Here is a 17,224-nt window from a genome sequence, read left to right as displayed (position 1 = left end):
TCACTGTCTTTTTGTTCTTCGTTACGTATTTGTGTATAAGTTGAAATGTTAAATTTTAATTTGCCATGACCATAAAGCACTAAATGTTCGTGTTCTTTTTGTTGTACTAAAATTTTATAATTACACAGTTGACCCAAACAGCAAATTGTACACATTGATACTTGGAGTAAAATTTTACTGGAAATGGCCCCTCTTATTAAAGAAGGCTCTGTTGACCAGTATTTCAAATTGTCCTTTGGCTTTCTAAAGATTTTAAAATGCAGGTTAAGTATATTTAAAGGTTTTAAAATACAGTGGACCAAACTAAAATTGAAGATGGGTGAGATGCCTTCTGTACATTGTGAGATTGGGAAAATGGGAGAGGAGAACAGGCTTGATACGCTGCTTACAGGTGACAGTGCAGGCACAGTGATTTTATGAAAGTGCTGATGTGGAACTTGATCTAGAAAGCTTTTTTTTTAAGGTAGAAATGAGTTTTCTTTTTTAAACTTATTTCTTGGCTGCGTTGGGTCTTTGTTGCTGCGCGCGGGCTTCTCTAGTTGCGGCGAACGGGGGCTACTCTTCGTTGCAGTGCGCGGGCTTCTCATTGCGGTGGCTTCTCTTGCCACGGAGCACAGGCTCTAGGTGCATGGGCTTCAGTAGTTGCAGCACACAGGCTCAGTAGTTGTGGCGCTCGAGCTTAGTTGCTCCGTGGCATGTGGGATCTTCCCGGACCAGGGCTCGAACCCATGTCCCCTGCATTAGCAAGCGGATTCTTATTCACTGCGCCACCAGGGAAGTCCCTAGAAAGCAATTTTTTTTTTTTTTTTTTTTTGTGGTACGTGGGCTTCTCACTGTTGTGGCCTCTCCCGTTGCAGAGCACAGGCTCTGGACGCGCAGGCTCAGCGGCCACGGCTCACGGGCCCAGCCGCTCCGCGGCATGTGGGATCTTCCCGGACCTGGGCACGAACCCGTGTCCCCTGCATCGGCAGGCGGACTCCCAACCACTGTGCCACCAGGGAAGCCCTAGAAAGCAATTCTTAAATTATCTATGCCCACATGTTGCATAGTCCTTGGTATAGGTACCTGAAATCGGTACTCAAGAAGAACTCTTGCGGTGCACTGAAAGACACCAGGATGGGCAACTTCACACTATTCCAGCAAATATATACATGAATGTCATCAGTGAGGGTACAGATAAATGTGTATTCTCTTGGGAGTATACCATATAGCAGTTAAACAAGCTATAAAGTGACTGACAGTGTCCCAATTTAGAACAGTAATACTCTGTATATGTATATAACTTATGAAAAAGTCATTGTGATGGGGAGAGGGTAGTAGGGCAGGGGGATATGTGTAAAAATAAGGCAAATGAAGATAAAAAGGACTTTTTTTTTTTTTTTTTTTTTGCGGTACGCAGGCCTCTCACTGTTGTGGCCTCTCCCGTTGCGGAGCACAGGCTCCGGACGCGCAGGCTCAGCGGCCATGGCTCACGGGCCCAGCCGCTCCGCGGCATGTGGGATCTTCCCGGACCAAGGCACGAACCCGCGTCCCCTGCATCGGCAGGCGGACTCTCAACCACTGGGGCGCCACCAGGGAAGTCCCAGGACTTTGTTTTTAAAAAGTTAATTATCAATTCAAGATGGTAAGCACATAAATGTTAAATTCTTTGTACTTGGTATTTTTAAATTTTCCCTGAGTATGTGAGAAACTTAAAAAATATTCCTCTGTGGGAAGAATATTTTGACCCAACTTGGTAGTGAAAGGATGGAAAGTATTGATTAATAAAAGGAAAGTGCCAGTGAGCAGTCAGAGTCAAATTACGCCACCTAGAAATAAACAGGTGTACAAAGTTCGTTTTTGCCATTCAAGCCTACTTATTTTCTAAATTTCAACACTTTGGAGTTCCTGTATGGTTTTCTTAGGGCCAAGCTTGGGATTCCCTGGGGAAAGGTTAGGAGCAATGCCCAAATTCCCCAGATGCCCAGATTATCCAAAGTTCTTTAAAATATAAAATGAACATTATCCTTTCAAACTGTCAGTGTTATAGACCCAAATGCCAGATTCTTTATAGTTTTTATTCAAGCAGCAATACATTTAGAAACTGAAAAAGATCACTGTGACAATTTCTTGATTAAAAAAATTAAATACCTATTAATCTCAACAGGTGAGCATTTATTTTTGATTGTAGAGCTTCAATATATCTTGCAATGACACTTTTCCTTTGGTCGTCAATCAGAAAAATGCTCGTCCCAGCTCAAACATTACCTTACAAATAAAAAGTGAGAAGTATTAATAATTTCATGGCAAATCACTGGTACAAACTAAAATGACTTTTCTAAGGTCGTGATTAATGAAAAATGCTCCCGAAGTTAATAACTTTTTTGTTATTACAGGGCATTACAGGGCAAGCTGCAGATTTGAGGCACAGGTGCTTGGTGTTGGGTTGAACATTATACATTTACAGCTAGAACTTGCCCTAAATGCCATCTTTAAAAACGTGGAGGGAGGGACTTCCCAGGTTAGCGCAGTGGTTAAGAATCCGCCTGCCGATGCAGGGGACATGGGTTTGAGCCCTGGTCCAGGAAGATCCCACATGCTGCAAAGCAAATGAGCCTGTGCACCACAACTACTGAGCCCACGCGCCACAACTACTGAAGCCCTCACGGTTAGAGCCAGTGCTCTGCAACAAGAGAAGCCACCGCAACAAGAAGCCTGCGCACCACAATGAAGAGTAGCCCCCGCTCGCCGCAACTAGAGAAAGCCTGTGCGCAACTAAGACCCAATGCAGCCAAAAATAAATTTAATAAATAAATAAAAAGAGCAAATAATTAAAAAAAAAACATGGAGGGAATTCCCTGTTGGTCAAGCGGTTAGGATTTGGCACTTTCACTGCCATGGCCTGGGTTCAATCCCTGGTCAGGGAACTGGGATCCTGCAAGCTGCGCAGCATGGCCAAATAAAATAAATAAAAAGGTGGAACTTTTCCAAAAATCATACTTAATGCATTTTCAAAATATTACCACAGTCACTTGAAACCTGCCTCACTTCCAAATAGACTTAACATTTAGAACAAAGTCATGCTCTTTCCTGCTATTGTTTTCTGTCAAGTTACTTTCATAAAAGTTACCTACCTCTATGGTGATAAGGATGACAATCATCCCTTCCAGGCGAAGCGTCCTCTTCTCAGTCAGGTGATTCCGCATCAGATCTGTTAGCTCCATGCAGTGCTGAAGCTTTTCATTCATGACCTGCATTAGAAAAATCTCAGTATCCTGTATATTTAAACATTCACTTACGATAACAGTCGCATGCTTCAAAATTATAAGTTTGAAATAGGTGTGCAGTGAAAAATCACTCCTTCAATTCTTGCTCCCCAGCCCTCCCCAAAGGCAGCCTACCAGTGCCACTTGTCTCCTTTCTGTGAATCCACCTAGAGACGTTCTGTAACGCACAGATCTGACTGCAAGAAATACTTTGCATACTGAAGCTCTTATATTCATAAGACTTTGATGGAAGATCTAAAAGTTCTTGATTTCTAGTTTTTCGTTGCTGCCCTTGGATTTTCAGCAGTTAATAAAAGCAAACCTGAAATACTCTTTTAGCATGGCCTTAAGATGACAATGATTACCTTCTACTAAAACTGTTCCAAGCCCCGCAAACACAAAACTTGACCTGCTGCACACTCGCCACTAGATGGCACTGTTTTTTTTTTTTTTTTTTTTTAACACGGTACGCGGGCCTCTCACTGTCATGGCCTCTCCCGTTGCGGAGCACAGGCTCCGGACGCGCAGGCTCAGCGGCCATGGCTCACGGGCCCAGCCGCTCCGCGGCATGTGGGATCTTCCCGGACCGGGGCACGAACCCGTGTCCCCTGCATCGGCAGGCGGACTCCCAACCACTGCGCCACCAGGGAAGCCCGATGGCGCTGCTTTTAATGCTTAACTGCAGAGATTCTGCATTCTGATGCCCCACAAGCTGGCTGAGGGGTTCACAGAAAACAGAATCTTTGAAGTTAAGACTTGAATGTGACCACTGGCAAGTTATACTTCCTTAATCTCTCTGTATCTCACTTTCTTTTGGAAATTACACAGTCTGGAAACGTTTTTTACAAGTTTTTGGATTCCCCTTGATAACTTCTGGGATACGTAGGCTGAGAATGCAGGTATGGTCAGTGGAAATCTGAGACAAGTCACAGATGCATGTTTGGGGACTGACTGAAATGTGCTAGTGCACCGTATTTACTGTCATTTTGCACAGAGCATTACTAACGAGAGCGAACACGTGGAAGCACACTGATAATATGTATTTGCCCACGCTTCCAGACTTCATGTAATCCTGTAGTCGCCAATTTGTATAAATGTTTAGAACAGTGCCTCTTTCTTTCCTCCCTTTCTTCGTCTTCCTATTTCTGTTGGCTGCTTGATCTTGGTCTAGAAACATGCTCAGCCTTAAGCTTGCTTCTCTCTTCGAAATGCTGACCCAACCCTCTTTTACATTTTCTTTCAAGTTTGACTAAAGAACAGACATTTTCTTTCTCCACTTCTCACCACCAACTTATTCCTTAGCCCTTAGAGGTTGTAGATATTACCTCTGCTCCCCCGAAACTTCCAGATGTCTCCTAAACAGTAACACCCTTTCTTGGTTAGATTCTGAAACCTCAATTAAGCATTTGACAACACCTTGAAATGCACACTTCCTTTGGCTTTTTCTCCCCTAGGGACTAAGTTCTGCCTCCGACCATCACTCTTTTTCTGAGTCTTCTCGGACCTCCCCTGGCCTGTGGATGACACTTTCCAGAGTCCTGATCTGGTCCCTCCTGTCCTCTAGCTCTGCACTCTCTCTGCATGATCCTGCCCATCTGGTTTGTGTAGGCGCTTCCTGAACTTCAGTCATTTCCATCCCACTGTCACTGCTTCTGTGATACACATGTGCTAATTGGATTTAAAGTCAAAAAGACTTACAAATGGGGACTTCCCTGGTGGCACAGTGGTTAAGACTCTGTGCTCCCAATGCAGGGGGCCCAGGTTCGATCCCTGGTCAGGGAACTAGATTCCCACATGCATGCAGCAACGAAGAGTTTGCATGCCATAACCAAGGAGCTGGCGAGCCACAACTAAGGAGCCTGTGAGCTGCAGGTGAGATCTGGCGCAACCAAAAAAAAAAAAACAAAACCCCACAAAAACCACCTTAGAAATGTTTATTTTAAAAGGAAACTACATTGCCAAAATGGAAAACCAGTATGATGTGAAATGGTGTTGGATACACAAAGCTGAGCCTGGTGCCTGGGAATTTGGTAGATTATACGTTAAGAGGGCCGGTCAAGAGCCACTAAAGCCAAGCTAAGCATTTCTCCTCAACTCTGAACAGAAGTGTTACTTGCTTCAACGCTTACATGTTATTTCAGGGTCCATGTGTTACCTAAGTTCATCTCTTGTACAAGTGTATGTATTCCACATTTTGAGAAAGACTGGTTTAAACTTTTTTGATAAGTCCCAAGTATTAACTGCCTAATCCCGATTTCTCCTCTGCCCGAATTTCTAACTGCCTATAAAACATCTTTTTACTATTTTCCTGCCGGCACCTTAAATTTAGCATTTCTCAAACTACAGTTGACATCCTGTTCAAGTCTCTCCCTCTTCTTGGGTCCCTAGCTCAAAGCAGGTCACGCGATCTTCTCGGGCACCCAGCATAGAAACCTTTGATCTCTATCCTGCACTCCTGGATCCCTGGCACTTCAGTTGCTGTATGGAGTCGAGTCTATCCTCTCCTTAGCATTTCTTAATACACCTAGTAGGCTTTTGTCAACTATCTGTCACCTCTTCAGACTGGTCTGTTTGGTCGTTTTGGTGGTGGTGATGGGCTGGGGGGTTTCCGGGTTTCGTTTGCATGGGCCACCAGAGTTCTCCTAAACAGGATGGATCGTTTCACTCCGCTGCTCAGAAGCTTCGAACGTCTTGCTATTGCCTTCTCGATGACATGAAATGACCCCAGATGGTTTAGTCCAAGCACTCTTCAGTGGGTGGCGCCCTCTTCACGCCTGAAGGCGAGGTCTCTGTGACCCTTCCTGACCTCCTGCTCGCTCAGCACTCCCACAGCACCTCGCTGTTGCCCTCGTTTAGAACTTACCTCATTCTGCCTCATAGCCACCTGCTACCTGCCCGGCACCCTCCGCTCCTGCCCCCTTGCTTTGGAGAGTTACTCTTCCCTGTTTCCAACCACGTGATGCTGCCAATCTTAGTATCACTACCCACCTGACACCAGCCCCTCTCCCCTCCCCTGAAAAGCCCAAGGGGGAGACGGGGCCAGTACAAGACCCAGGCTTGGCCAACTGTGAGGCCCAGTTGCCTCATCACATGGCTGGTCAAAGCACGGACACGTGGCCCAGTCCTTTGACGCTGCCAGGCAGAGTAAAATGTCGCTGGGATATTCCCCCTTCCCACACCCCTTCCCCCATCGCCGAGAGAATGCCACCAAGAAGGAAAGGATGAGGCCAAATTGGTAACAGAGGATGCTGACGCAAGAAGCAGTCCTGGTGACCCGCCTGGGTCTGTGCAACAGACATTCCCTGTTTCACACCTGCTCCCTGTTTCTCAGCCCCGTGAGCCAGTACACGGGGATAAGTAAGGTCATTCCAATTGTCCTTCTGTCGTGTGCAAGCAAGGGAGCCCCAACTAACACATGCTTCCTACGTCCTTCGGTTACAAAATCAGACGTGTTTCATGCGCACAGATGATGGAGCAGAAGAAAACGGGGACAGGGTCACAGAGGTGGTAAATGTGAAGTAGGCTCTAAATAGGCAGGTGCCAGGAAGAAAAGGTGGGGCGCCAGGGGGACAGTATTTCTAGTAGAGGAAACAGCATGGAGGCAAGTACAGCTAGATAGCGAAAAACCTGAAAGTGCTTGGAGGTAAGGTTAAAAAAAGGTTAAGTACTGAATTGTGAGAGGTACTATAGACCATAGCGGGTAGGCAGAGTAATGGTCCCCCAGATATTCACATTCTAATCCTCGGGACCCACGAGTATTACACAGCAAGGGATACTTAAGACTGTGCAGGAATTAAGCTTGTTAAGTCAGACGATCTTTAGATAAGGAGACAATCCTAGATTATCTGGGTGGGCCCAGGGCAATCACAAGGGTCCTTAAAAGTGGGAATGGCAGGCAGAAGAGCTCAGCCATGCGAGACGGAAGAGGGGCTCTGAGCCAAGGGCAGTGGGTGGCCCCTCGGAGCTGGAACAGCCCAGGAAGTGGCTCCCACCCAGAGCCTCCGGAGCGGGACGCGGCCCTGCCAACGCCTTGACTTTGGCTCAGTGACTCCCAGGTCAGACTTCGGACCTACAGAACTGTAAAATAATACATCTGTGTTAAGTCAGTCTGTGGTAATCTGCTGCGGCCGCAGTAGAAATGAATACATAGCACGATCATGTTGCAACTTTCTCCTGCAGGTAAGGGAGTCCTTTGTCCACTCTTAAAATATTTGTTCAGTGTTTACTATACTGTGCTGGGCAGAGGAGATGAAATGGTGAGTAAGACAGATGTGTCTCTGTCTTCTGGCTACAGGGCCCAGCCTAGAGGCTGGGAGACAAAGAAGAAGGTATTAGGGTGAACGGGGGTGGGAGATGCACATCAGCCGTCTGGGCGCAGGAGGCGGGTCAGTTTGGCATCCCTCCCTGTCTCACCAGCCCAGGGCCTATCGTAGAGACTTTCAATAAATATCTGGCAATGAATGCATGACACTTGGGAGAAAACGAAAGGATGCTCTGACTGCATGTGGAAGATGAAGGAGAAAGAGGAAACCATGGTGAGTTTCAAGTTCCTGCTTGACTGACCAGGTGGTCGTGCTATTAGCTGAGACAGAAATAGAGAAGGTTCAACTGCATTTTCTGGGAGAATACAGTGAGTTTCACTTTGAACTCAACCACTGATTAATCCTACAAATATTTATGGCGCACATATTCTACGTGAGGCCTTTGCCAAGAAGCGGGAAGGGAGCCAGGAAGACGACGATCCTGTTCTCTGATTTCACGAAGCCTGCGTTCTAGAGGGGAGTGTACTCATCACATATTTACAGGGAAAGCAGCTTCTATCTCTTTCGCTGCTGTGTTTTAAGGAAGGAGAGGGGGAATCTCACGAGTGCAGCTCCAATTTCACATAAATCCCCTTTTCCCCTCTGAATACCTGCTACTTCTCCTTTTAGCCACCTTGCCCCAGTTCCTACACAGATTCCAATAAGCATGTGGAAGAAATATGTAATTTATAAAAAACAATTTAAAAGAAACAAATGTTAGCTCGTAAAGAAAATTTACAGTGGATTTCCAGGGACTGCTTGGTAATATGGACGGAATGTTCGTGTTCCCCCAAAATTCATGTTGATAGTCCTAACCCCCAATGTGATGGTATCTGGAGATGAGGCCTTTGGGGGTGATTAGGTTTAGATGAGGTCTAAATTAACATCCTTACAAGGAGAGGCAGAGACGCCGGAGTGGGTGCTCTCTCCCTGCCTTCTGAGGCGGCTACACCGAGAAGGTGAGAAGAGGCTTCTCACAAGGCACTGAGTCCGTAGTGCCATCAGATCAGCGCGACGCGGTGCGTGAACTGCCGCCCCCAGGAGTGCGCGCCACGTACTCCAGAAGCACACGGGCAAGTGGTGCCCAGTTGAAACAGACCTTTATGTCTATTCTTCAGGACACTACCTGAGTTATTTTCCACTTGTTTTACAGCACGGATTAAGTGCAATGTACGCATTATTCCAGGTACTCAGTTAAGGATTCGGAAGTCAGCAGCATTATAGTTACACAGAACTCACATAAGAGTTTTTTGAAAAATACCATGGAACTGACCTGTTCCGGGGCTCTTCCAGTTTGGGGACTGAGGGGACCTGCTCCACCTGCTCCCTGGGCTGCGATCAATTTCCCCACATTGGGCACTGAGGGAGCCTCTCCACTCAGAGGAGCACTGTCCCCAGCGAACCCCAAGTGCCCTCCTGGCACATCCCCTCCCTCTGCTTGAGCAAAGTGAAGACGCAGAGGCACTTTCTCCAGGTTTCCCCTTCCTACTTGGCACTGTGATGCTGGTCCAGCTAGTTGATTACTTCACTGCGTGTCAATGTTCACGATCGATCCTGTTTTAACATTCCTCATGTTCAGCTGTGGCTTTCACGCTGAATGCAGTGTTCATGTTGAGTAAGTTCCTATCTTTACACTTCTCCTCTGGACCACACACTCAGGATGTTTCCTGCTCAAACCACCTTCATCGTTGGTGACTTCAGCGATTCTGTTCTCTTTTCCTGTACTCTTGTCCACGAGGGACATGTGAAGGACACCGTGGGCATCAAAGGTGCCGTGATTTGAGGAAGGACACAGGATGGGGGTGGGGACAGAGGGGGAGGATGCTTGAGCGCACACTTCCCGGGCAGCCGGTTTACCTTGGTTGCTCAGCCACCATTACTGACTTAACTCAGCACAACAGGCTGGTCATCGGAAGAGATCTGATGCATCTCCCTGGTGGCAATAATCTTTGTACTTCACCCGAACGATCGTGGTTCCACCGAACGTCTTCATTCCAAGAGAGAAAGGGGAGACATCCAAAAGCCATAACTCTTGAGCACTTCCAAATTCGTCCCTAGTAAATACGGCTGCTCATCAAGGTTGATGCTTTTGTTTAACGTCATTAGAGAATTCTCACAAAAGGTTTATTCTCAAGTTTTCCTTGAGGCATAATTTACATACAATAATCTGCACTTGTTTCCATTCTAAGTATACAATTTGAAGACTTTTCACAGATTGACACTATGTAAGTAACACCACAGCGTTTCCATGACCCCACGATCCCTTGTGCCCCTTTGGAATCTACTGCCCTACCCACCACTCCACCTCCAAGCCCTAGGGAACCACTGATCTATTTTCTGTAACTATAGATTAGATTAGCCTTTCTAGAATTTCCTATAAATATAACAGCATGGATTCTTTTGTGTCTAGATTGTTTTCACTCAGCATAACGATCCTGATATTCATTCATGTTGTTGCATGGATGGTAGTTCATTGCTTTTATTGCTGAGTGGTACTCCACTGTATGGCTATCCCACAATTTCTTTATCCATTCACCTACAGATGGGCATTTGATTGTTTCCAGTTTTTGGCTGTCATGACTAAAGGTGCTAAGAACATTCAGGTACAAATCAGTGTGAGGACATATGTTTTCATTTCTCATGAGTAAATACTCAGGAGTGGAATTGTTGGATCGTATAGTAACACAACAATTAAATTTCTGAGGAACTGCCGGGCTGTTTTTGCAAAGTGGCTGTAACGATGTATATTCCCACAAGTAATGTATGACACTTCCATCTGCTCTATATCCTTCCCAACACTTGGTATTGTCAGTCCTTTTAATTTTAGTCATTCTAGTGAGTGTGTCGTAACAGCGCACTGCAGGTTTAATTTGCACTTCCCTGGTAAAAAATAACGTTGAACATCTTCTCATGTTCATTTGGCCGTTCACATATTTTGTGAGACGTCAGTTTAAATCTTTTGCCCATTTAAAAAACCGGGTTGTCTTTTTGAGTAGAAAGAGTTCTTCCTTTTTTGTTAATGCATAGATCTTTTTTTAAAAAAAATATTTATTATTTATTTTATTTTTGGCTGCGTTGGGTCTTCGTTGCTGCACACGGGCTTTCTCTAGTTGTGGCGAGCGGGGGCTACTCTTTGTTGTGGTGCGCGGGCTTCTCATTGCGATGGCTTCTCTTTTTGTGCAGCACGGGCTCTAGGCATGCGGGCTTCAGTAGTTGTGGCACGCGGGCCTAGAGAGCAGGCTCAGTAGTTGTGGCGCACAGGCTTAGCTGCTCCGCGGCGTGTGGGATCTTCCTGGACCAGGGCTCGAACCCATGTCCCCTGCATTGGCAGGCAGATTCTTAACCACTGCGCCACCAGGGAAGCCCCTTGAGTAGAAAGAGTTCTTTGATTATTATGGACAAGTCCTTTGTCAGGTTATATATTGAGAATATTTCCTCCCAACCTGTGATTTGCCTTTTCATATTCTTAAGAGTGTCTTTCAAAGAGCAGTGGTCTTAGTTTTGATGAAGTTCAACTTATCAAATTCGTTCCCCAAGGTGCATGTTTTTTTTTTTTTTCCCTAACAAATCTTGGCCTTCTCCAAGGTCATGAGGCCTTTTTCCTATATTTTCTTCCTGAGGTTTTATAATTTTAGCTTTTATATTTAAAAGGTCTCTGATTCATTTAGAAATGGTGTGAAGTAAAGGATAGGGTTCATTATGACTATCCCATTGTTCTAGCACCATTTGTTGAAAAGATTAGGAAAAAAATAAAGAGAGCCTCGAAGACTTGTTGGAGTATAATTAAAGGTCTGACATTCACGTCATAGAGAGATAGTAGATTTCTCCTCAGAAATCATGGAGGCCGGAAGAAAGTGACACAGTAATTTGTAGGTATTGAAAGAAATGAACTATCAACTTGGAATCCTCTACCTAGTGAAAAACTCCTTCAGGAATAAAGGGGAAATCTAGACGTTTTCAGATGAAGAAAAACTAAGAGACTATGCTTTTGCAAACTTACCCTGAAAGAATGGCTACAGAATGTTCTTAAAACAGAAAAGAAACAATAAAAGAAGAAATCTTGCAACATCATTGAAAAAAAAGAACAGAAAGAATAAAAATGGGGGAAGATACAATAGGATTTCCATCTCCTCGTGAGTTTTCTAAATTATGTTTGATGTTTGCAGCAAAAATTGTAACACTGATGAAGTTCTCAAAGTGGGGAGTAAAGGGATGTAAAGAGCAGCAAGGTTTCCACGCTTGATTTAATCTGGCAAAATGCTGAAACCAGTGGATTGTGATAAGCTACGTATGTGTAATGTGACGCTTAGAGCAACCACTAAGTATCTATGCAAAGAGATACACTCAAAAACAATACAGAGAAATCAAAATGGAATCCCCCCACATGGCTAAGTAACTCACAGGAAGGCAGGGATTGATACAGGCAATGGCTTGGGTGGATCTCAAGGGTATTACACTCATTGAAAACAGCCCATTTTAAAGTCACACCCTGTATGATTCTATTTATATAACATTCCCCAAATGACCAAATTATAGAGCTGGAGAGTAGATTACTTATTACCAGCGGTTAGGGATGGTCGGGGAGGGAAGGGTGTGACTATAAAGGGACAAGCACAAGGGAGATCTCTGTGGTGATAGAACAGTTCTGTATCCAGATCTGGTGGTTACCTGGATCTACACGTGTGATTAAATGTGACAGAACTATGCACACACATGGTACTACTGTCCATCTTGTCTTCTGCTCTCTTTCCCTTGTGGTTCACCTCCACCATGACGCCCTCCACGTACTTCCATCATTCCATCAGCTTCCTCCCTCCTCAACTTTTCTTCCACGCTTCTCAATGCTTTCAGACAGTTCTAAGTGGATGTCTTCTTGCTACTCTACTCTCAACACATCCTAAATGTGGCTCCTCCCCTCCCCCCAACCTCTCTACATTTTGCCATCTTTCTACCTGTCACCCACAACAAACGTCAGTCATCCTTATTCTTCCTTCTCCCTGGCCTCCCAGTACCAACCAATTCATTTGTCTTAAAGGATTCTTTTAAAAATTCATTTCTGTTCTCACTGTCACCAGTAAAGTTCTGGACCCCATGAACTCTTGCTTGAAACTTGATGAGAAACTTCCTAACAGACCACCAGGCCTCCAAACTCTCACCAACCTTATCTAGTCTGTAGAGCAAATATCAGAATATCCTTTGACGTGAAAGCTGAAAACTGTCTGTACACAGGAAAACTAGAACGGGAGATCTAGATATCTGAGTAGAAGTCAAACAGGACATTTCTCCAAAAGCAGTTAAACACATTTACTTAATTAAAAACTTCTCTTCACACAGTCATACAAACATTGTGTCACTCTCAGTAGAAGTGCAAAATACATACCTTAACTCTACGAGTAATGCTGAGGAACCGACAAGTTTTATCATAAAGTTCTTCCAGATTTTCTCTGTCCCAGTAGAAATCAGGAGTGATCAAGAAGTCTGAACTCAAGTTTATATGGTGTCTTAAAAAAAGGAAAATCATTAACTTTTAATTTTTATCTTGAATTAAAAAGCATGGTCTATTTTATTTCTTTTTTGAAGAAGATATTTATTGATTGATTTATTGATTGACTGAAGTATGGTTAATTTACAATGTGTTAATTTCAAGTGTATGGCAAACTGATTCAGTTACACACACACATATATATATATATATTCTTTTTTAGATTCTTTTCCATTATAGGTTACTACAAGATATTGAGTACGGTTCCCTATGCTATACAGTAGGTCCCTGTTGTTTACCTATTTTATATATAGCAGTGTGGCTATATTAATCCCAAACTCCTAATTTATCTGCCCCCATCCCCTTTGGTAACCACAAATTTGTTTTCTATGTCTGTGAGTCTACTTCTGTTTTGTAAATAAGTTTATTTCTTATTTACATGGTGCTTTATAAAAGTAGTTTTTTTAATTTTTTTTTTTTTTTTGGGGGTACGCGGGCCTTTCACTGTTGTGGCCTCTCCCGTTGTGGAGCACAGGTTCCGGACGCGCAGGCTCAGCGGCCATGGCTCACAGGCCCAGCCGCTCTGCGGCATGTGGGATCTTCCCGGACCGGGGAACCCGTGTCCCATGCATTGGCAGGCGGACTCTCAACCACTGCACCACCAGGGAAGCCCAAAAGTAGTTTTTAATGCTGATTCTTGTAATATTTCTGAGAAACATGTAAACAAAAAATTTTCAAAATGTGCAACCAAATTAATTCAATCTTTATATTAACATTTATGAAGTAGAGAGAAAAAAACCCAATTAAAAAAATTTCTAGGGACATCCCTGGTGGTGCAGTGGTTAAGAATCCACCTGCCAATGCAGGGGACACGGGTTTGAGCCCTGGTCTGGGAACATCCTACATGCCGCGGAGCAACTAAGCCCACGCGCCACAACTACTGAGCCTGTGCTCTAGAGCCTGTGAGCCACAACTACTGAGCCTGCGCGCCTAGAGCTCGTCCTCCGCAACAACAGAAGCCACCGCAATAAGAAGATTGCGCACCGCAACGAATAGTGCCCGCTTGCTGCAACTAGAGAAAGCCCGTGTACAGCAACGAAGACCCAACACAGCCAAAATAAATAAACTTATTAAAAAAAAAATTTCTAAGCTTCTTTTTTCATTAAAATTTGTTACAATATACATGCACATATATTTGTGTGTGTGTGTGGATAGGTAATCAGATGGCTCAAAAATAAAAAAGACAGAAAAAGGTAAAAATTGACCAATCTTACTCCTATTCTTATCCCCATTTTTCCCTTTCTCCCACTCCCTGTGGGTAGCCGCTGCTAGTTTCACACACACACACAAACACACACACTCTATTTCTACCTTTTTTACATATGAGGCCTGAGTTTGCTTTTAAACAAAAATTTATGTTATAGAAGTAACACATAAATAGCTGTTCACTATAAAAAAGCAAAACCCTAGAGATGAACTCAGAAAACACTGGCAGGCCCGTTACCCTGACAAATCAAATCCTTTCGGCCCTGCCAATACTCTCCTGTGTCCTTCCAGGTCTGCTTCCATGCACACATGTGCACGTGTGTGTGTGCGCGTGCACATACACCTACGTGTCTGGTAGTATGTATACGTATGAAGATAGAGATGAATATTTATGTTGTTTGCTTCCAAGTAGGATCATACCATGTATAAGCCGTGACTGCCACATTTCTACTTCTATTTCTCGTCACAGATTCGCCACATTCCTTTGAATAACACATAAGCACTCTTATTGTAAAGAGACGAAAACTCAGGATAACAACAGTAAGACTCTACGAAACTATTCACATACCTAAGTATATCAAGTCCTGAGTTCTGAGTCCTAGTATTATAATTCGCTATATCAAGTTCTGCTCGCATGACCAAGAGAAGAGGGGAGAGGAGTCTGTCTCCCCCATTTCTTAGCGAGCTCAAGGCTTTAGATGTGCTGTGGGACGCTCTCGTGCAGGGCTTTTTATTTTTGTTGGTGCCCTGAGTTAGGGTCCCTGAGCTTTGAGAAGGGCCTACATGACGCAACACTGGACCACTTCTCTCCAGGGCGAGTAACTAAGGAGAATGTGGAAAAGCAACTCTTAGGTAAACTATTGACAAGGAACTCCAGTAACTCACCCCACACACGACAAGGGCCGAAACACTGAGAATCCTGCCTAGTGAGAATAACACCAAGATTCAGGGTGTTTCATTCCAAAAATCTTGGGAAAACTACAAGAATGAAATAAACTGAAGGCCTTTTAACTTAATTTTGAACGATGTACTATTATATTTCATCAATTCTAAGACACTCTTCTTCCCATTTTAACATCTCTGAAAATGGGAGGCATCTTTAAAATTGATGATGTCTTACAGGTGGCAGTTGAGACTTAGTTGTCATTGCCTTAGATGACTTATTTCTCTTATTCTTTCCTTTTTATGTATGCCCAAGAGGAAATGTGATCAATCTACATCCAAATAAGACCGAGAGCTATTTCCGTAGTGCAAAATTAAAATTCTGTGATGAAAAAGCATTGTCTCATATGTCAGTGGGCAGCATTCTCACTTTCTTCTGGCATCATATGGTGTCTTAGAGTCAATGAAATATGGTACATCACTTTTCCGTAGCAATTAGGTCTATTCAGCATTATGATGCAGTGCTATACTTTTACTGAGAATTACCCTTGTCCAAATTCTAGAATGCATCTTTCCACCTTTGAATAACACCTACTACGCTCGCTGACGTAGGTTTAACGTAGAGTAATGATGGTCTTTCTTGCACATGCACAGTTTCTTCCAGTACAGTCCTAATACAGCCCAACTGCTTCTAATGGGTAAGAGTTCTCCATGCTTATAGTGAATGAAATAAAAACAGCTGCAATTCCCATAAAGATATAAATGTTCGCTCTTTACTGTAGAGCTACAGGGAGATTTCCTGGAGATTGCTAAATATATGAAATATTTCATTTACAGAGAAAATTTTACCTTAAGGCAAAGAGTTCACCCATTTTCTGCATAACTTCTTCATGAGATAGTTTCACTTTCTTCCCAGCTTTTAAAGCCTATTTGGGAGGGGGAAAATAGATACATACATACACAGGTTTCCCTCCTCACTAGCATTTTCTATGATGTACATTCCTAATCGCTTAATGAAAAACCAGGGGCTCTTTTCCCTAGTATAATTATTCTTTCACAGTAAAAACAAAGTTAATTACAGTAAGCATGATTTTTAATGTATTCTGAAGTTCTGATATAATTTTAGATGCATTCTTCATGCCACTGTTTTCCTTGTAATTTGTCAAGACACTTTTTAATCGAGAAAAGTGGTCATAATTTCCTTCCTTAGAGAGGAAACATTTCATTTTATTTCCCTTCAATTCAGTTACATTAAAAATACTATACCATTAGAGAAAAGTAATTTGAATTTGAAGTTTTAAAAGGTTTCTTATTTTATCATTTTATACGTAACCGGGTTTTTTTTTTCTGCTTAAATTCAGTGCAGCTTTCTTAATGTTTATTATTACTTTATTGTACTTCTAAATTCATCATTATAGTGGGAAATTTGTATTTTTCCCCAATAGAACTCAATCTTTGAAAACAAGCATAAAATTGGTATAATTACCTCTGGAATCGACTGAATAGATTCAACAAATTTATCCAGTGCTGCTTCCCAGATAGCCAGTTTCACTGGGGGAAAAAAAAAATTAACAACAGAACATTTATCATCATATTCCTGTTTCTACAAAATGTAAAACTGCACAGTACCTTCACTGCCATTTCAACAATAGTTTAAGAAGCAGATGTCCAAAAACTTTGAGACTGAGATTTAAGAGTCGTTACTTCTTACTACAAAAGATGGCACTAGGTAGAAAGAGACAGAAGAAAGTTGACTGGATTGCCAAGCCCTGCTCGCAGACCAAAACTACACTGGGTAGAATCCCTGATTTTCTCCTCCTGCATCTCAGAAGCTGAGAGGAACGAAGGGTGGCTCTGTAGAGGGGCAGGAATCAGGCCTTCCTGACCTTCCCTCCACTCCTCTGGGCTGTGGCTACAGCTCAGAAGTCCCGAAGCCTCCTGGATGGTATGTGCAGTCCACCACAGCAGCAGCCTAGTGCAGACTGGTGGCAGGAACATTTCTTCTACAGTTCTATTCAGGTGCATGGATCTTGCCGAAAAAACTGAGA

The 17,224-nt window shown here is 43.5% G+C and overlaps 1 protein-coding gene across 7 annotated transcripts in view; it reads right to left on the bottom strand.

Moving 5' to 3' along the window:
- Positions 1 to 2,036: 2,036 nt before the first annotated feature.
- Positions 2,037 to 17,224, bottom strand: part of RMND1 (required for meiotic nuclear division 1 homolog) — a 38,244-nt gene continuing 23,056 nt past the window's right edge. For 3 of the 7 annotated variants that reach the window (XM_067701753.1, XM_067701752.1, XM_067701755.1), the window contains 5 exons: positions 16,663 to 16,727; positions 16,026 to 16,102; positions 12,927 to 13,047; positions 3,114 to 3,230; positions 2,037 to 2,247 (listed from right to left, as the gene is read on the bottom strand). In XM_067701753.1, the coding sequence (XP_067557854.1) occupies positions 2,215 to 2,247; positions 3,114 to 3,230; positions 12,927 to 13,047; positions 16,026 to 16,102; positions 16,663 to 16,727 (413 nt within the window). In that variant the 3' untranslated portion in view covers positions 2,037 to 2,214. Of the gene's footprint in view, positions 2,248 to 3,113; positions 3,231 to 8,263; positions 10,913 to 12,926; positions 13,048 to 14,862; positions 15,117 to 16,025; positions 16,103 to 16,662; positions 16,728 to 17,224 lie in introns of those variants that run through there. The other 4 variants (XM_067701754.1, XR_010933611.1, XR_010933612.1 and 1 more) reach the window with 4 other exon arrangements.

Source organism: Pseudorca crassidens, chromosome 13 (assembly GCF_039906515.1).
Source record: "Pseudorca crassidens isolate mPseCra1 chromosome 13, mPseCra1.hap1, whole genome shotgun sequence".
NCBI classification, from domain to species: Eukaryota; Metazoa; Chordata; class Mammalia; order Artiodactyla; family Delphinidae; genus Pseudorca; species Pseudorca crassidens.
This window is presented reverse-complemented; position numbering and strand designations above follow the sequence as displayed.